This window comes from Pleuronectes platessa, chromosome 19 (genome assembly GCF_947347685.1).
Source record: "Pleuronectes platessa chromosome 19, fPlePla1.1, whole genome shotgun sequence".
In the NCBI taxonomy this organism is placed as follows: domain Eukaryota; kingdom Metazoa; phylum Chordata; class Actinopteri; order Pleuronectiformes; family Pleuronectidae; genus Pleuronectes; species Pleuronectes platessa.
This window is the reverse complement of record NC_070644.1, coordinates 15,186,386-15,206,199: the sequence shown is the minus strand read 5'-3', so window position 1 is coordinate 15,206,199 and position 19,814 is coordinate 15,186,386. Positions and strand designations below refer to the sequence as shown.

The 19,814-nt window shown below is 41.0% G+C and overlaps 1 protein-coding gene across 2 annotated transcripts in view; it reads left to right on the top strand.

Annotated features, from left to right (window-relative positions):
* Positions 1–428: 428 nt before the first annotated feature.
* Positions 429–19,814, top strand: part of exd3 (exonuclease 3'-5' domain containing 3) — a 35,468-nt gene continuing 16,082 nt past the window's right edge. The window contains exons 1-20 of one of the 2 annotated variants that reach the window (XM_053411915.1): positions 429–752; positions 1,793–1,826; positions 2,746–2,793; positions 5,817–5,881; positions 6,836–6,997; positions 7,566–7,751; positions 7,881–7,934; positions 8,070–8,209; positions 8,308–8,414; positions 8,506–8,579; positions 9,069–9,107; positions 9,217–9,383; positions 9,687–9,840; positions 9,989–10,187; positions 10,308–10,417; positions 11,228–11,411; positions 11,588–11,757; positions 12,538–12,756; positions 12,853–12,906; positions 13,043–13,174. In XM_053411915.1, the coding sequence (XP_053267890.1) occupies positions 2,766–2,793; positions 5,817–5,881; positions 6,836–6,997; positions 7,566–7,751; positions 7,881–7,934; positions 8,070–8,209; positions 8,308–8,414; positions 8,506–8,579; positions 9,069–9,107; positions 9,217–9,383; positions 9,687–9,840; positions 9,989–10,187; positions 10,308–10,417; positions 11,228–11,411; positions 11,588–11,757; positions 12,538–12,756; positions 12,853–12,906; positions 13,043–13,174 (2,244 nt within the window). In that variant the 5' untranslated portion in view covers positions 429–752; positions 1,793–1,826; positions 2,746–2,765. The remainder of the gene's footprint in view (positions 753–1,792; positions 1,827–2,745; positions 2,794–5,816; positions 5,882–6,835; positions 6,998–7,565; positions 7,752–7,880; positions 7,935–8,069; positions 8,210–8,307; positions 8,415–8,505; positions 8,580–9,068; positions 9,108–9,216; positions 9,384–9,686; positions 9,841–9,988; positions 10,188–10,307; positions 10,418–11,227; positions 11,412–11,587; positions 11,758–12,537; positions 12,757–12,852; positions 12,907–13,042; positions 13,175–19,814) is intronic. The other variant, XM_053411914.1, reaches the window with a different exon arrangement.

Genomic DNA, 19,814 nt, shown 5'->3' with positions numbered 1-19,814 from the left:
TTTATTTGTATGTAAGATATTATCTTATTATCTCATGTAGGCCTTGGATTTGAATCTGCTACCTGCATATTTTAAGTATTTTAAATAAATAAGTTAAACCCTGAGTAAAGCACATTTAATACCGATTAAAAGATGAATAACTGAAGCTTTACAAAGTAGTGCATTAGAGATAGCCTGTTATTTATGGTACAGCAGATGTAAAAACAAAAAGGAAAATGCCTAAAATATAGAAAAGTATAAAAATGAAGTATAGAAAGTAAGGGTGACAGTCTGGCAGCATTTATAGGTATATAAGTATAAATCTGGTCATCTAATATTAGTGGAATAAAATATTTCAAGGTAAGAGAAAGTTGTCACTACAAGTAGAATGTAAACAAGACCAGTAGGGGGCGGTAAAATGTTTTTACTTACATGACAGCGTTCTCTGAAAATAAGTAGTAGATGAAGAGTAATATTTAGGTACATGTAGCCCTACTTTACGACTTGTAGGCAGCTTAATTTGACTTATGTACTTTTTCTCAGACAATAAATCCATCTGCACTGATTAGTGTCAAAGCTGAGAAATGATTTAGTTATTATATCCTCTAATTTATGGAGATTTGTGTACAGTGTGAGGGTAAAAGCTGCCTGACAAGTTTTACCGAGGGCAAAAAAAGGGTAACACCTAAGTCCATTCAACCACACTAGCTAACCTGGAGCAACTTTGGCACCAGTTTACCTGACAGGACCTCACTGGGAGGAAGTAGCACACGGTGAGTGCTTTCCTATCGACAATATAGCACCACAGCAGCGTCGTTAAATGCCCGTCGATTGTTGACACGCGTGAAATACACAAATAAAGTCGACTGTGCGTTGGAGAACAACAGGAAATGCTAGCATCGATGTCTGTGAGCTAGCTTAAAGTGAGTCGCGATGTTTAAGGTTTCCTCGCGTCCTGGCTAACGTATATCCCTGTTGTTGGGTTTAGCTAGCTGTTATAGCAGAACAGCTACAGGTGGTTCGACGTTAACAGGCTGTCAGGATTCATGAGCTTTACCTCAATGGATGGGTCAGACAAGCTAGCATTGGTTAGCATGGGAGTCCAACACAGAGGAAGTAGGGAGTTTCCTTTCCTAACCACTAGGTGGGGATAGACGATAACATAAGGGAAAGGAAAAGTCCCTTTTTGCTTCAGGAACCTCCCTAGCTGAGTGAAATCACCCGGAAGTATTTCAGAGGCCGCCATAATAAGAGCTGTTCAAATTCACTAAATGGTGAGGAAAGGATATTCAATGCTTCCAAATTTATCTCCTTAAGCAGAGGTAACAACGGACTGTTCTTTATTAAATAAGAGGAGAAAATATAAAAAACAGAACGGCTGTTTTATTCTTATTCCCTAAATACTTGTATAAAAGTTACATGAATCTCCTGATTGTGGAATGGACACAATAATTTTACCCTTAAGGTTTTCTCCTCCTATGTTCCTCACATTAATACATCATTTCAACATTTCAGTCCTGTTTGTTTTATTAAGAATTTTACTAAATCTGTTTAGTTGTTATTTCTTGTGTCACTTTCTGTTTTACACAGGAAACTTTATTATAACTGTCAGCACACAGCAGAGAGGACTGAACATTTTGTGTGTATATTTTGGTATATCTTTTGGTATTATGTGTCAATAAATTGACACATAAAAATGCTGACTGTAAGTGGAGTCAGATTTTCCCCGCACAGTGGTTCTCCTTTCCTAACTCCTTACGTCTTCTGCTTCACATCTTTCCTTGACCCTGTGACGTATTCCATCGGGTTCAAGGAATAGTCGTTTGGAAAGGAGACTTTGACTGCAGGTGCTCTTCCTCTTCCTCCATTTCATCCATCCCAGTGCCAGGACAGTGCTGGATGCCAAATCCCGCCTCTAGAGCCCGCAGACATTCAGACAGGGAGAAACAACTAGACTTCAGGCCGAATAACAAAACATCCTCAGCCTGAAATCTAGTCTCATAGCCAGCTGGCTTCCTGCCCTTTCTCAGGCCGCTGTTCCCACAAGTTTCTGTGTGTGTGTATGTTGGGTGCTTGTGTGTGTGTGTGTGTGTGTGTGTCAATCAGAGACATAGAGTCTGTGGTGTCAATGAAGGAACCATGATGTCTGCAAAACTGGTTCATATAATCATGAGTTGTTGGATCAGTTTCTTTCTTGTTTTAATATGTATTAGAGACACTTCCTCATTTTCTATTCATATGATTTATATTCCGTGACATCAGTTTGAAGAAGTTGCTCCCCAACACAGTTCAGAACAAAATAATACAAACATACAATGCAGGGTGGCATATCTTTACCTATTAGTTCAGTCGAATGGTTTTACTGTATTATGGCACATAAATACATGCTTGTAAAGCTGCACAAGTATGTTGATTGTCAGTAAAAGAATGAACAGTCCTTTAAATGATCAATTCATAGTTTCCTTTGATTTCATACATAAAAACATATTTTCTGCTTTTGTGAAAATGCTATATCATTGTAAACTGTATGTCCTTGGGTGGTGGACTGTTGGTTAAACAAGAAAAGACTTTAAAATTACTCCTTGTGGTCTGTGAAGTTGAAATGGTATTTATTTATTGGTTGACCAAACAAAATACCTTTTAGATACAGCTCTACCCATTTTGTAAATGAAAGTATCTAAACTTTTAGGTTATATATATTAGAACAAATGTGATGGAGACATCCTATTTACTGCATTGTGTTGTTCTGTGTACCCTCTTCTACAGAGTGACAGCAGCACAGAGAAATGAACCCTCAGGCTCCACATGCAGCAGGTTTGTGACACCGTTCTTTCTACACACACACTCTCTAGTTATGATGCAGAATATTTGAGGGTTAATTCTAATTGCATGATGGGTAAAGAGACGCACAAGTTGCAATAACAATCCCTGGAATGAAATGCACTCTCTCTTCTAACTTTAATGTCTCAAAGGTCAGGTAACAACGCTTTTATATCGTGGTTATTAGGCATTTGAATTCATATACGTTTAGATACAACCCAGAATAATTTGCTGATTGCTGCTAACTGCAAGTGTTGAATGTAGTTTGTCTTCATTTTTCAAAAGAAGATATTCAATTTAGTATGAAAATAATTGTGTTGCCACTTTATTGTTACTAACTTTGATTCATCTGTGGTTTGAAGCTTTGTTTACAATTTGTTTGGCATCATTACCACTGGACACAAGATATACATCATCATAGTTGTTCCCCCCCTGTAGACGCTATAAGTATGTGTCAGTCCTCACTGGTATGGAAAACAGGCTGTAGTGGGTCACTTCTGGAGAGGTAATTAACATACAAAAGTTGAATCTAATTCTGTGAGTGCTGGCATGTTCCTCATTTTCAAGATTCCGTAATAGCACCTTTTTTCCAGCACCTACAACAGCAAATGAGAAAAGAAGCACTTGTAGGGGAATGTTGTGGCATCCTTCCAGTGCAGTTGAGCCACTAGCGCAACCTCTGCCAAGTCCCACTGGTGGCTGCAGTGACACTAAATGCCACATTTAGACACTTGATCTCTGTGTTTCCTTTATTTTGGCAGCTGCCTGGCAACAGGCTGTTAGACCTGCCTGTGGATTTAATCTCTGTATAATTTTACTGAAATTTAAGTGTGATATTATTTTGTAAAGAGTGGGAGACAGTGTTAGTGTCAGATTACTTTAAAATCCACTTAGCGAAAACATAGTATTTTTGTTCTCATATTTCAAATTCTCTTGCATCAAAGAGTAAAGAAAAACATTCGCATTCCCAGAGTTGAGTGAGTGCATATACTGTATGTGTGTCCATATATTTGTATGTGGTGATGGGGTTATTATGTTGTAATGAATGGGGAGCCTCCAGCTCTGTCATTCACCCACCATTCAAGATTATAAAGAAACTACTTGCTGCACATTCCTCTACTCTCCTCTTTGCTACTTCACTATCCTCTCCTCACTCAAACGGCAAGGCTGGACTGAAGTGGGCTGTGCTGTTTGTGTTTGTGTGAGTCCCTGTGCACGTACGCATGTTCGTTAGCGGGATGAATGGGCTGGAGTGGGATTTATAACAGCAGAGAAACAGCATAGGCAACTTTGTCATTCAGATGTTTGAAATTAAAGGCCCTTTCAGTGTTTTTGCACATCAGTCTATTTGCTACAAATCCGGTCCTTGCTGTTGTTGACCGTTTTCTATGGCACGCTCTATTGTGGCTGTCAAAGCTGTGACATCATGGTGAGATACTGAATGTAGTTATTTTTAAAGGCCGGCAACAATTGAGCTTTTTTTTTTCTAAAATAAAAGCCGTCTTCTCATGCAACGTCTAATTAACTGACCATAGATTCTCAAATCAAGTAAAACCACAGTTTTTCTGGAAAAGGGACATTCATGAAATGGCTCTAAACTTTGAAAATGACTGACACCAATGTGAAGCATGCATGGTTTGTACTAAATGATTCAGACCTTGCAAAAGACTGGTATGGCACAACTGAAAATAATCACAGAGGAAATTATTCAGTGTGTGCTATATAGAGGAGGTGATTTTTTTTTCTTTGTTGTGATGTTAAAATGAGAAGGAAGGAAGGGAAACTCTGTGAAAAATGATAAACATGGAAGTGAGAAAATTATTATAAAATTATATGGAAGACATGGGAAGTGTCATACCAGGACAGATGCAGTAAAGAAAGAGGCCAAGGTGGAGTGAGAAAGGGAGAAGCCTTTTGGTCTGCGTTCCCAGGCTGTGCATCAGGAAGGCTGTATTTTTTACACCATGACCAGTGCATAGCCCTTTCCTGGGGAAATCCGAGACAGAATCGAGAGAGGCTGCTGCAGGGCGGGAGAGTAGAACAGGAAAAACTAGCCCTGGGAAGGAGGGAGGGAGGGAGGGAGGGAGGTGGGGGGCAGGTACGGGGGAGCCCACACAGCAAGAGCGACAGAGAAAGAAGCTGAGGCTTTTGGGAAGACTCAGTGGAACACACGCACAGACAGATAGCCACAAAACGTGAAACACGATGCATGTACACATCTCCCCTTTTGCCCACTGTGGCCTTTCCAAAAACAATTCTGGAAGAGTCTTCTCTTGAGTATTTTGGCTGCAGATTCATCTGGAATGCAGAGCTAATGCCGCGCTCCTCTACAATCCAACCAGCCTCAGCTGTTAATCCGATGTTACGGCTGCCCTGTTGTCCCTGTTAGCGAAATAATATTTGAATTATGGCGACTCAGCTATGTCTGTTTTAACAAACAACATTTCCAGTATATTGCATTACCTATAAGCTAAGATTTAGGTTGGACACAAAACAAGGTATTTCAAAACAGTTTGGCAACAGGTTTTAACTTTTTATTAACATGGCCAGTTTTTCAGAGTAAGGGCAAATCAACAGTGGATTTCAGAAATTATTATTGTATGAAACACTGCAATGTAAAGCGATTGTGCCCAGGAAGGAGTGTGGAGGAGTTAGACATTTTTTTTTAATTGTGCCTTTGGGATAAAGTAGACCTGTAAATGGTAGAAAAGTTAAGTTGGTTGTAATAATCACGCAATGGATCCACTTTGTACATAAACTAACTTAAAAAAATAATTAATTATGATGTCAAGGTTTTGCTCTGGAGGTTTTGAATCTTGCATACAGTACGTAAAATTGTACTATTTACTTTTAATTCCCTAAAATGAGCCTCTAAGACTCAAACGTTAAAGTACCACAGAGGCCAAGAGGTTTTGATTCCTTGTCAGGTGGACAGAGCTCGAAGGTCAGAGTGAAACTTCACCTCATCTCTGTGTGTGTGTGTGTGCGTGTGTGCGTGTGTGTGTTTGATCCCACAGGTCTTGACCCTGCCGTGCTGAGAGACCAACTCTTGGAACTATGGAACTGGAAAGATCTGCAGACGGTAAGAGTCACTTTCACAGCGTGTGTCAGTTCAACACATGCAATATTGCGTCAGTGTGTTTACAAAGGTAGAGAGACGGGAACCTTTGTGTCTCAACAAGAAACACTTGCACAGGAAGGAAGAAGAGAGAGAGAGAGGGACAGAGAGGGGGACAGAGAGGGGGACCATGTTTAAGTAAAGTTCACCAGTGTGTGTGAACGCGTGCATGTGTGTCTGTGTGTGTTAATGAGGAAACCAGAGTGTCTGTCAGTAGGAAGGAAGGAATTTAGGTTGCACTGAATGAACTTGAGATCTGTGTGTGGAGGATATTGAGTGGATGACATCTGTTTTACAAATTAAGGCACACGGCGCAAAGCATTCTCACACAGATATTATTTTTCTCATGTAGGAAATGTGTTATGCCAGAGTTTGCATTCTTAAGTTGAGACTTAAATGTGTCAGAAGCCCGTGTCTGCCGGGCCCAGAGAGGGAAGTTAGCTCGTTTTCTTCATACTTTTATGTCCAAATATTCCCATTCCAGTTGACTCGTTTTACCTGCTGTACAACTGTGAGTCAGACGCAGATGATGATGTATTACAAAAATAGAGGAACACAATATCTTCAGATTCCTAAACCAGGGTACTTCCTTTCATATTACACTCTAGCATGATTGTTAAATCCATAACAAATAAATACAGTTTTGTACATTTCAAAAGGAGCATCTCCTTCAAATATTTAGAGCATTTTTTTAGAATTCTTTTGAAATTCTCTCCAACATGTTTCTTAGTTTAGTCTATATTCCAGGACATACTGCATGGCTCCTATAGGAAATACTCACAAACACAAGGGTTTAGATTTGAGTGAAACAATCTTAAAACAAGATTAAAAAGATACACTTGTAAGGTTATACGCATCAAGGTTTTCCTCTCTGACATTACGTTTTCACCACTCCCTCCCTATCTTTCCCCCCCATAGCTCCATTTGGTAGCCATCGAGGGATTTCCCAGGCTGTCTGAGCCTCTGGAGGCCTTGCTAACAATCGTGGAGGGCTGTCCGGGCAGACAGAGGGGCCGTAGCCACACCCTCGGCCACCACATCCTCATGGAATTCCAGAGGTGGATGAAGGAGCATCCTCAGGTAAATGAAATTCAACAAAGTAACTGCAAAACTGTACCATAGAGCCTAGTCCAAGTTAACTATTGACATATTGGCCGATATCTAAACATTTGGCAATTATTCACAAGATGTCGATTATGATAAATGTAGTTGGGGGACTGAGATTTTACTGTTTAACCATAAACTTGATCACATATAACTATGAATAAAAAGAAAAACACAAAAATAACTTGATATATAGAATTAAGAACATGTTTATTTGTATACAACATGCACTGTTTTCTGTAAAATAAAAGATTTCATATTCACATATATTTCATATGTGAAAGGCTCGTATCGGCTGAATTGTATTGGTCAGGCTAGTTCACTGTTGCCATTATTAACTATGGGCCAACTTCCTGCCACCTTCATGGCCACACAGGTTTTTACCACGACTACCACAACAGCGAGATCAGTGACTTTGTCTGAAGATTCGGTATCAGCAACACTTTGTGCTTTATGTTTTCCTTCGTGATGACTAATCTCTGTATAAAGTAAAAATAAAATATAATTTTTTTCCGGTTCCTCATCTTTTTTGTTTTGCCACCAGGTCTCCCTGAGTTCACTCTCAGAGCAGCAAGCACTGGAGCTCCAGCGTCGTGCTCTGCGTTTACCAGCGGAAGCCCAGGCCAGCTTTTTCGAGAGCCTCATAAACATCTACCACCTCGGCTCCCTGGACCCAGCCGTGCTCAGACTGCACTTAGAGAAGCTACAGGCGCTCAGCTGCTACAAAGAGGTGGCGTGACATTGGCCATTTATTATGGCAGAAAGATTTCAGGCAAAACTATAAACAGTCAAATTATCGACACTAATCGTACATTGTTTTTATATTGTACTGAATTTCTCTCTCTTGTTATTTTCACAGGCAGCTGTTTTCTGCATAAAGCTTAACTTGCAGAAGGAAGTGAATATGGAGGAGGTGAAACAAAAATATGCAGCACATTGGTCCACATAACATTTGTGCTGAATATATGAGCACACTTTAAGTTTGTTATATCTGAATGTATCCTGTTTTAAATCTTTAATCAAGGTTATTTGAAATGTTCCTCTGCAGATGTGCATACCGTTAATCCTGCAGGATAAGCTGCCACTGGCAGAGTCCTTCGTCACGGGCCACAATCATCTGGAACAACAGCTTGTCACACTGCTGGACTCCTGGTGCCACCCCAGCTTCAGTGTAGAAGAGTTAAACAAGTATGGAACACGCATTAATGTATGAGAGCCTTTGTCGTACATGTTGGCATCAGTGTTCAAATGTATAGATCTAAACATGAGTGTGTGTGTTTTCACAGGCAGTTCCCTCGTCTCTCCCTGTCCAAACACACCATGGGCCTCATCGCACCCAAAATGCTCGCCAAACACATCCTAAGACTTGCAGAGAAATTCAACATCGACCAAGGTGCGTGATGAGGCATGTGTGCAGTTATTGGTGAACTGTGTGGTTTGAGTGCTTATGTAAGAAAACATTATGATCTGTGTTTTTGACCCAGGTCTGTATCCCAACGCTCTTCACAAGAGGAGACTGGACTCTTTGCGGTTCCTCATGTACAAGAGGTTTGTGGAGGTAAGTGGTGCAGCACGCTTTCAAATTTAATTTACCGTCATAAAATAAACCAAGTAGATAAGTAGGCTAGTATGAACTGGATTTTGTAATGGTGAAAGATTGATAGAAAGATAAATATCCTTTCTTGTTCGGTACACACTTTTCACAAACTGAGACCATGCTGAGAATGTTGGCAGTGTTGCTTCCTTCTGTTGAAAATGTAAATTATCACATAACTATCAATTATCACTGAAAGATCTGTCTTCAACCTACTAATCAGTCCTTTGAATAAACAACAGCCTTTGATTCAGTGGGAAGTGTTTCTGTGTTATTACAGAATACAGGTGAAAGACAAGCAGAGTCTTGAATGAAGTGTGTGAAATTTACAAAGATAATGTACAGAGGAGATACCTTCATATCATTCCATTCACTAAAGGCCAAATCCCGTTCTGGTATTTTCAATTATCTATATTCCATTATATATATGTATATATCATTTTTTTTCTTCAGAAAACCATGACAGAGGACAATTGGAGTGACCACGTACAGGTGAGTCGTGTTTATAGATTAGTCTTTGACACAACGATGTGTGGATAATCTGCACTTTACATTCACATTAGTTTAACATTAGTTGTATGTGTGTATTATTTATATGTAGAGTGTAGTGGCAGATGACCTTGAGCTGCAGATACAATTGGTGGAGATGTTGGTGAAGTACTACGGTCTCCAGAAAGCCGCTCAGTGGTCCCTGAAGTACAACATCCCCAGATATCGACTTCCCTTCGGGGTATGGGAAACACAGCAGCGCCTACCACCTGATCTACAGTAAGTTGGTCAGAAATAAATGTATCCTATTATACAAACAATCAGGTATGTACATTTCTAATATGAAGAGGAATAGTTGAAGCCCTAAGTCGTTATCGCTGAAGTGCATTTCATTGAGACATCATCCAGTTCCATGTGGTTTGTTACCGATGAGTCACTCCACATTATCAGCTTTTATTTCATTCTTTCCATCCCTTTCCTCCTCTCTAATGAAACAATCTCGCCCAGTCTGATTTGTTTTCTGTCGAATTATCCTTTGTATGTGCACACTCACAATAACACAAGTCTCTCGCCTCTGCTCAGACAGATATGTCCAAGTGGTTCAGAACAAACTGAGGAGTGGATATCGTCTCAGCATCATTGTCAAAGGTTCTACCAGGTGCCACTCACCAAAGACAAAGTTTCCTTTGTGGGCACGGCAGAAGCTCTCCAGAGATGTCGAAACATTGTGCTGAAGGTACAGAGATAAAACAGGATAAATAAAGAAAGGGACGTTTTAGCCCCCTTTTGTGATATTAGTGTATTCTTATTATTCTGTGGTTAACCTGTTTAAAAAATATATATTTTTGTTGCTGACCAATCATTCTTTCTTTATCCTTTCCAAGGAAGGTGGCGTAGTGGGTATTGACATGGAGTGGCAGCCCACATTTGGCTGCATCGTAACTCAGCAAGTGGCCCTGATACAGCTAGCAGTTACTGACCAGGTTTTTTTATTGGACCTCTGTGCAAACGGATTCTGTCAAAACCCAGATACCTTGAGTTTCCTCAGGAGTTTGTTCTCGGCAAGAAATGTCCTTAAACTGGGTAAGAAATAGACCTGATCGAGGGTTAAATAAGATTTATTACTTTACTTTAGATTTACTTTATTAAGTCCTCTCTCTTAATGCTTTTGCTGCTCACATTTCTCCTTTTATTTCAATTTAGGTTATGGAATGAGTGGGGATCTCAAGTGTCTGTTGGCCACTTGGCACCAGTTTGTAGATGAGCCACTGAAGATGGAGGGGGTGCTCGATCTTTTCAATGTACACCAAAAGGTGAAGTTATCTTGTCATTCAGTGTTTTAGATTAAATTCAGCGGTTTGAATTACAGCAACAATAGAAAAGATATAATTAGAGACTTGTTTTTATTTAATTAGTAGCGGTGTAATGTCTGTGATTTATAAAAAAAAAAAACTTGTTCGATAACAACCTTGTATTTCTAATTTATAACAAGTTTAGCACACACATGGTTCTACATGTATGATATTTCAAACTTAAGACAAAGGCAAAACTAATGTGAGTTTTACAACAAGTCAGGTTATCGATACTCCTGGCGGCAACATGCAAGCAGGTTCAGTTCAACAAGCATCTGTGTTTACGACCACTGTGTCCAATGCAACCAGGGATACTGTACAAGAGGTTGCAACGGGTCGTTACAGTGAACGCTGTTCTTTGCTATTTTTGGATGCTAGCCCTGGTACATACACTGCTGTGGCCCAGCAGTTTGTCTGATGTATGTAGCTGAACTCACAGTCTCTGGGGGGGGGATAGGAATGTGGAAATGGCAACAAGGTCCAGTAACTGATGAGGTTTCTTCACCATCTGCTGGAGCAGGCTGCATGTTGCAGGACAGGAGGAATGCAAGACATATTTTGCAAAATCACAAGGAATGTCCGGTTGAAACAGGATGTTGTTGCAGGACATAAGAAGGGAGGGACTGTTAAAATATTTCTCCTTGAGCCTGTAGAGCATGTTAAGTTATACAATAATTTACAATAAAAAAAACTCATGTTTGAATCCATGGAAGCAGGTTTAAATGAAGACCTTTCCAAGATTTAACTAAAAGTGTATAATTCCGTATGAAGATCCAGAGGAGTAAGGTCAAGAGGACTCAGAATGGCCCTAAAGAGGTGCTGGTCGGAGCAGACTCTGCAGAGAAAGGCCTCAGTCTGCTGGTACAACAGGTCCTGGGAAAGCCCCTGGACAAGACGGAGCAGATGTCCAACTGGGAGAAACGTCCACTGCGCATCAGCCAAATTAGATATGCAGGTAAGTTATTACACATGCACTAACACACAATGACAGGGAGACAGATGGTCACTGTTCTCTTCACTATAGAATATCACAGATTATTTTGTTTGCCTCCCAATGAACCCCAAACCAATAACGTCCCCCCCCCCCCCCTTCCCTCTTTCTCTCTCTCCCGTTTCTTACTCTCCTTCTAGTGGCAGATGCCTACTGTTTGCTGGATGTGTACTCAGTCCTCTCCAGGAACCCAGCACGCTACGGGCTGCCAGCTGACCTGCGCAGCATTTGTTCAAGCCAGTCAGAGAAGAGCGGAGACAAGACGGAGAAGAAGAAACTGGCCAAGCAGAAGAAACAGACCCTCGAAGAGGTCAGGGGTCAATTGCTATTTCTTCATAGCAACTGATGCCATTGACAGAGATCATTTATTTTAATGTGGTTGCTTTTAACACCAAACGCTTTGAAGTGGAGGCTGTGAAGATAAATTAAAGATAAACACAAGGTTCCTATAAAGTTAAAACACAGAAGAAGACTACTTTTTCTAGATAGATATCAGACAGAAACATGTTTTTATAGAATGACATGTTGATATCAGGAAATCTTTCATTATAAAATCCGAAAAATGGAGAAGCCAGAATCCTCCATTGTGACTAATCCTGTTCTTGACCCGACTAAGGCCATTTGTGTTTGACTCTGAATAAGTGTTGTATGGTTTTTGCTTTATTATACATCTGTTCAAATCTGTTCCTGACAAAAGTTTAATTTGGAATCAATAGGGAACCTTTGGAAAAAGGTAAGGGTAAATTAAGGAGGGTGTTTATCTTTAGTGAAAGGTACTCAAGTGCAATCTAAATATCCAAATCTTAGACCTTTTCACAGGGTGCAGTCATGAATTTGAACCAGTCCTTTTTATGCTAATATATTTAACATCTCTTAGATATGCAATAACCTTGTATCTTTCGAATGATCCGACCTGCAGGGAGGCACAATGCGGGTTTGACTGAGACTCTTCAGCAGTTCCTATCAGCTCCAGGGGTGCACTTTTAAAGCTCACCCTGTGCTTTGTCCTCCTTGCACTGTGATGCGAGTGAAAAGAAATTCCCCCTGTGGGGATCAGTTAAGTATCACATTTTTGTCTCTGTCCATTTAGGAATGTCAGGGGGCTCAAAGGGTCAGTCCCCCTCGCTCTGACATGGAGAAAGGCCTCCTGTGTGGCGAGAAACCCTCAGAATACCCCCCTCCTCTGCTGCCCCAGCAATTGCGGGTGGTGTGCGACAACATGCTACAGGGACTTGGGAGGTACCTGCGCTGTCTAGGAGTCGATGTGATCATGTTGGAGAACACTGATGATCACAGAGAAGCAGCAAGGGTGAATTATTAGTCTGGACTGAGAACATACTGTACAATTAAACACAATCCGAAATGTAGTATTCATTTGTTTTGATGTGTTTCTGTTGTGTGTCAGTTAGCACAAGCTGAAGGCCGCGTCATACTCACATGTGGGCAACCGTTCCAAAGTGTAAGTAATAAGTCATGTGACATCAGAAAGCAATTTCAAGTCTACTAACTTCTGATGCATTTTGCTTGTGGGGTTGCATACACTTTTGTTATTTGGTTAAATTACATGCATTGCCTTTGTCTTCCCATATTTATAGTTGCGTTCCCAGGTGGGTGAAGGTCGCTGTCTGGCCCTAGAATGCACAGAGAAGGCCAGAGACCAGGCTGTCCGAGTCCTCAGACACTTCAACGTCCAGCCCACCCCCAGCGATATATTCAGCCGCTGCCAGGTAGGAAACTTCAGGCTGGCTCTCAGCTTTGTTGGGTGTTGTTCTTCTGACTAAAGTGATCATTACTACATGCACACATCCGATGCAAAAAAAATCGCAACAGTACTGAAAGACGGAATTGTAAATCTCTCGAGTAGTTATCACAGCTGAAATCTTCTTTCTTAGAAACTTTTGCGATTTAAATGGTAGAGTTGGGCTTAAGTAGATAAAATAGGAAAGAGGGAGGATGATGATAGAAAGCTGGCTCCAAAGAGGTAAACACTGATTGACGGCTACGTCCACACACAGGATTACAAAATCATCCCATGATTTATACCACATATATTTAGCTGATGCTTAGATACGCAAAAGCTTTTAGTCAGAAAGAGGAATATGCTTCAGTTCCTATACGCAACCATTAGTTCTGTGACTATGAACACTGCTGAACTGGATAAGTTCCTTAATTATGATAACAAAGTGTGTGGTGGCTGCCGTGTGTTGTGTAATCCCGAATGCAAATGGGAAGAAATTAATAAACGATAAAGGGGAAATGGAGAAACAGGCTTTTAAAAAACCCTCCATTGTGCTTGTTTGTTTGAAGTGTTGTCAGCGGTTGCAGCAGACAAAGGTGAAGGCCTTGACACGCCGAACTCTGGCTACAAACACTGGCTCTTTTGACTGAGTGATATAATTTCTCCTCACAGTTGATATTCATTAGTTTGGCAAATCTGAATCAAACTTATGCATAAAGCCTCGGGCTTGTTTTTCCAGTGTTGCCCTGTGGGAGATAGTTTCTGAGTTGGGACCTCTGTGGGAATGGGACCTGGGGTCGTATTTAACTGAGGTTGAGATGGAGTGAGAGATAAGCAGGCAGATTGGTATGGCGTTGGCAGTGACGTGGGTGTGGAAGAAATTGGAGATTAACACAGCTAAAATGGGGTCACTTTTACTTAACTTACATTCAGAAAGAGCTGCAACACCTTCATGCTGAGCTGAGGCACTTTGGTAGTGTAATTATTCAAACTCCTGATCGCTTCCCCGTAAAAGTGTTCTGGGCATTTCCAACTGGTAGGAGACCCCAGGGCAGACCCAGGAGACACTGGAGAAAATGCATATCCCATCTGGCCTGGGAGTCCCCCAGGACCCCCAGGAGGAGCTGGAGGATGTTCCTGGAAAGAGGGATGTCTGGGTTACATTGCTTAGCTTTCTTCCACCACAGACAAGACCTGTGTTCATTGTTGACATTTTGTTTCACCACACAGTCAAATTCAATAAGTTTGAGTTTAACTAGGCTAGAGAGTTAAACCTGGAAATGAAGCTATATAGAATTTCACTTATAAGTTTCCTCAAAATCCTTTCGATATCATGTTCCTTCTTTTATAAACCGAAACATTCGTGTGAATGCATTTATATAAAGGAACAAGAATCACTGTAATTCAGGTACTATCGAAGGTTGGATTAACCTACCTGACCAGTAGACACATCTCCCTGGGTGGCTGTTTAGGAAAACCTGTGTGTTCTACGACGGCTATGTTTGTGTGTGGTAGCAGCAGTGGTGATTGTGAGGTCATTTTCTTAACTTGGGTGTTCTGGTATGCTCCTAGTAGGGGGCCCTAAATGTGTCAAGATATGCCACTGGGTGAATTTGCGTTAGACACAAAATGTTGAAAACCTGGACCACCTTGATGAGACCTCCTGACCTGATGACATCATGATGTCACAAACACACGTGCACCAAAACACTGTCTGGAATGGCCAAATGGGCACCGACCTACCTTCCCTATTTATTGGTCTCCCTTCACTTCAAGAGGAAGTCACTTTGATATATTATGACCAAAGGAAGGCCAAATGTGACTATAAAATCATTCTAGTAGAAGCTCTACCTCGGATCTTTCCCAGAAGTGTACTTCAAGCAGCAGAGTTGAGCAAAACCATTATGCTGTGATGTATATGATTGTTTTTACAGCCTTGACCAGGGCGTGCCGTCTGCTTTAAAAACTAAAGTATGAAAATGACAACTATCAGAAGACACTACTTAATCTTCTCAATGTGATAATTTCCTGGAATATAATAAAATAATATCTAAAAGTGTCTTTTCTAAAATTTAAGACCCAAACGAATGAGGACAGTAAAACACTTAACATTTGTTGATTACTTTTAAATGTTGCATGGAAATAGTCGGATAAGAGTTCATACCAAATGAAGGTGGTCATGATTTGTGTGTATAGGTGTGAGTGACAGAGTGAGAGAGTGTGTGTTTCACCCTGGGGGCTGCTCCTCAGCCCACCCAGGCGAAGTTAACCCCTTTGTTATCTGACTGTAGAGCTCTGTGATTAGCAATGGATGGGTTCGTTTCTCTCCTTTTGTCTCTCAGTGCTTCTCCCTCATGCACTCACACCAGCGATGAATGTCATGAGGGCAGAGAAGAGGAGATGAAGAGGGAGATTAACCACAAACTTGTGTAAAGATGGTGCAGGCAAAGGGTTAATTTTTGTGTCTGTGTATCAATGGGCCACATAGAGATTTTAGATGCAAAGGAATGTGTGTCCACCATGGAGACCCCAAGAGTAAAGGGGTGATGTAGGAGGGCTTCATGTGTATTTGTCATTGTCTGGATATTTGAACGATGGATACGTGGTGAAAAAACAGCGTGTGCTTTTTTATGTATGATTTAAAAGAAAGCCTGGCTCAGAAATTCATGGGATTTTATAAATGTTTATCATCTCACAGACATTGCAAAATTGCCCGGGATCTAAGTGCTGTAATGCGTGTCATTGGTGCACTTTCAAAATATGAAATAACATAAACGTGGAAGAGGCTGTCCACACAGGATGAACTGGATAATTCATAGAGGAACATTAAATTCAGTAAATAGTTGAAAGCAAAGTAAAATACAGTTTTATTTTCATCCATATTCATTTTATGAATGCACCAGCTCCTAGTTATTTGGCCATATTTGTGTATTCCAGCTGAAAATCCATCTAACTGCAGACCTTAAAGTCTTGATTAACTAAAAATCATCATTGTTGTTACATGACTGTATTTTTAGCTTCACTTTGTGATTTTTCATCTGAGAATAATATAGTTTCGTTTATCCCAACTGGCACAAATTTTATCTACAGCATGTGAACATGATTTAATACTAATTTGGAATAAACCTTCTGTTTTGATACATTGATCAAACACATGTTTGTTAGTGGTTTATCCACAGTACAAGAAATGTTTATTTCTAACCTCAAAATACGAAGTGAAGGATGCAGGGACGGAGAGGGTGGAGTTGGGGATCATGGTTTCCTTATTCAGCCATATCCTATCCCCACCACTGACTGCTGCATCTATACTTTCCATGCCCGCACACACACACACACACACACACACACACACACACACACACACACACTTCCGTTGGGTTGCACATTTCCATCAGATGTCCTGTACTGGCCTTTTATAGACATGTCGAGATAGCAGAGATTGCCTGAGAGATACACACACACATACACACACACACACACACACGTACAGTGATACTCATACTGTCAAAACCAAATCTGACAAACATACTGACACCATCATACGCACAAACCCAGTCACCTCAGCACCTTTACACACACGCACTCGGTTAAAGAACCACACACATTCAGGCTCAGACGTAGACACTACTGCAGCAGAAACGCTGGTTCCCACGCACCAGACTAGTGGGGAAGTGAAAACAAGAGCAACAGGAACCGCCACACCATGAGAGGGAGGGGTGGGAGAGATGGAGGGGGTTAGTGAGAGGAAAAGAGTAGGGAGGGAGCGAGCGAGAGAGAGAAGTGAGAAAAGAGGTGATGGCAGGGAGGTTAAAAAGAAAAAACTAAACAACAGTGAGAGAAAATTCAAAGGTGCATGTCAGTCAGAGATTGAAGAAATAACATGAATTAGCTGAAAGGAGAAAATCTGAAATATGCAAGACGAGAGTCTGAGTGGGAGGAATAGAGGGGACACTGGAGGAAGAGTAGGGGTGGAAGAGGGTGAGGTGACAGAAAGACTGGATGTCTGTCCTTTTGATCTACATAAGAGAGCCGGGGGATAAGAAACAGGAATGTGAGAGGTTGAGACACGTTTAAAGTTACCCTTCTCGCTCTTTCCGAGAACGCTGGTATATCTGTCCACATGTGAGCCTATGATTGAGGGCGTCATTGTGAGTGAAAAATTCCGCAGAAAACAGAAGAGGATGTACTTCTTTTAGACTTGTTTGTTCTCAGACCTTAAGTCGCATACGCTGCCGCTTTTTAAATAGCATTTGTAGATGACCACAAACACACAGTGTCTCTAACACATTTTCATTGTTTGCAAGTGTGTTTGCGCCCTGTGGCTTCATCTGACGTCTCCTGTGAATGTACCGCTCTTTGTGGTGACAAAACAGGAGTCGGATTTGCGCGTCCCGCCTATTTCCCACTCTCCCTCCCCTCTCTCTCTCTCTCTGGAGGGGAGCGACAACATGAGAGGGGTGGTGGGAAGAGGGGGGGGGAGGGGGGGCATTCCATAGGCACGCCAAGACATTCCGAGGGAAACCATCTCAAATATTTCCCACTGTGTGTGTGTGGCGAAGGCTCGGCGTCTCCTGTTACTTGTGTACACACACACACACACACACACACACACACACACACACATATTAAGTTTGAAAATGTGCTAAAAGTGAACACACACTAGGAGAAAGTGATGGTCACATTTAACACACTCTCACAACCACTGTCCCACAGACACATGTTAATAGTTTGCGGGTGCTGAAATGAGTGACTGATTTTGTCCGTGTCCTTTGTCTGTTCTTTGTTGTTTGTCTCGGGGGCGACGAGCTGTCTGTCCTTCTGGCTGTCTTTCTGTCAGATCAGGAAAAAAGGCCATTATAATTGTCTTGTCACTCCAGTGTGTGAGTTTATGAATGAGTCAGCAAATGGGACATGACCACAAATAATAACTACCCAGGGTGTTATGTTTTCTCTGGAGATGAGTCAACGATTACAAATATGAGAGTATTCCTGTTTGCCTCCCTGGAAAACACTGCGATTCCTAAAAGTCATGGGAAACAATGGTTCACAGTCTTCTGCGAGGGTAACTATCAGTCATATACTGATATGGACAGTACAGACGTATTTGTTGGTGAATTGGATTAATCATGGGAAATTAAATCATTTGGACTTGGAGATGTGCTTCAAATCTACATGCCAGAATTAAAAAGAATAGGTCTGTCATTAACGCTTGTGCTCAATAACGTTATTATAATTGTTTTAATTTGTTATTCATATTTTGTTTTGTTTTTGTATTAATCATTTATATGTGTATATAACACTGCCACACTGTTTATGTGAAAGACCTGTAGATCACTCTTTCATTTTGGTGGTTAAGAATCCCTGTGCAGCCCAACCTTTATGAATTTTACATAATAGATATTCACATTTGCTCTTCAGCAGATGTCTGTACTCAGTCTGCTGTAGAATCACAGTTATGATTAAACTGTGAATCTGATGAAAATCCCCCAGAACAACCTGCAGCTTGTAACCGCTGGGACGTGTCTTTAACGACGATCCCGGACTCATTTTCAAGTTGATTCTCATGGCTGTCTGAGCAGACACAAAAGCTGATACACACACACACACACACACACACACACACACACATACAGATAGATAAGGAAGATGATGAGCCATCACTCACTGAGTGTCTGGCCTTATGAAATCATGCCTGCTCTCTCTTTTTTCCCACAGTCAAGTTGGCCCCAGGATAGAATAGCAACGCAATGACACCTGTTTGTGCTGGTGCATGCATGATTTGTATCTGTGTGCACGAGCACGTGTGAGTGAGTGCTAGTGTGTGAATATATAGTTGCTCAAATACTGCCGAGGTTTGTTCTTTATCTTTTTATTGGTAGTGATGAGTATGTGCATTTAATTATAGTTATAAAGATAACAATCGCTTACAAAGGCATCTTCCTTTACTAGCTTTTCCTGTGATGCATGTTTTGTATGTGAATCTTGCTAATCACATACTGCAGGTGTTTACATTGTGTTTTAAGGTCAATAGATTAAAGTAATTGGCCTAGATAAACAAATAACATCTGTCTGTCGACCATATCTTTATTTTACAGTTGTTTATTTGTGTGAGACAGAAATCAGGGCAAAGTGAACACCTGCACGGTGCATTCTTGAAGTCATGTTCCCACCTGTGTAAGAAATGTCACTGCATTTGGAAATATTACTGTTACTGTCAAACAAAAAGAAGAAATGTAGCTACTGGCTGCTTTTCATCTGTTGTGGCTTGACAAGCTCTATATGCCTGACCTCATTTTTATCAATACCACAATAAAACCCATTTCCTCTTTGAGACATGAGAACAGGGATTTCATGATAATCTGTGTTACTGGTGTTGCACATTGTTTGGGCACATTCAAATTACACTTGTCCACCTGCTCCCATGTCGGTCTCATTTTTTTATATAAACATAAAACCCATGCGCTTCATTTTTGAGTTTTAGCTGCCGACAGAACTGGAGTCAACGCATCTTTTCGAGGCCCAAAAGAAGAGACTCTTGGAAACGCTGCTGGCCCTGTTTTTGTTTCAAAACCCCGTAGCTTCTTTTGGGTTAGGCAGAAACAGAGACTTTGGAAACAATGACCCAGTAT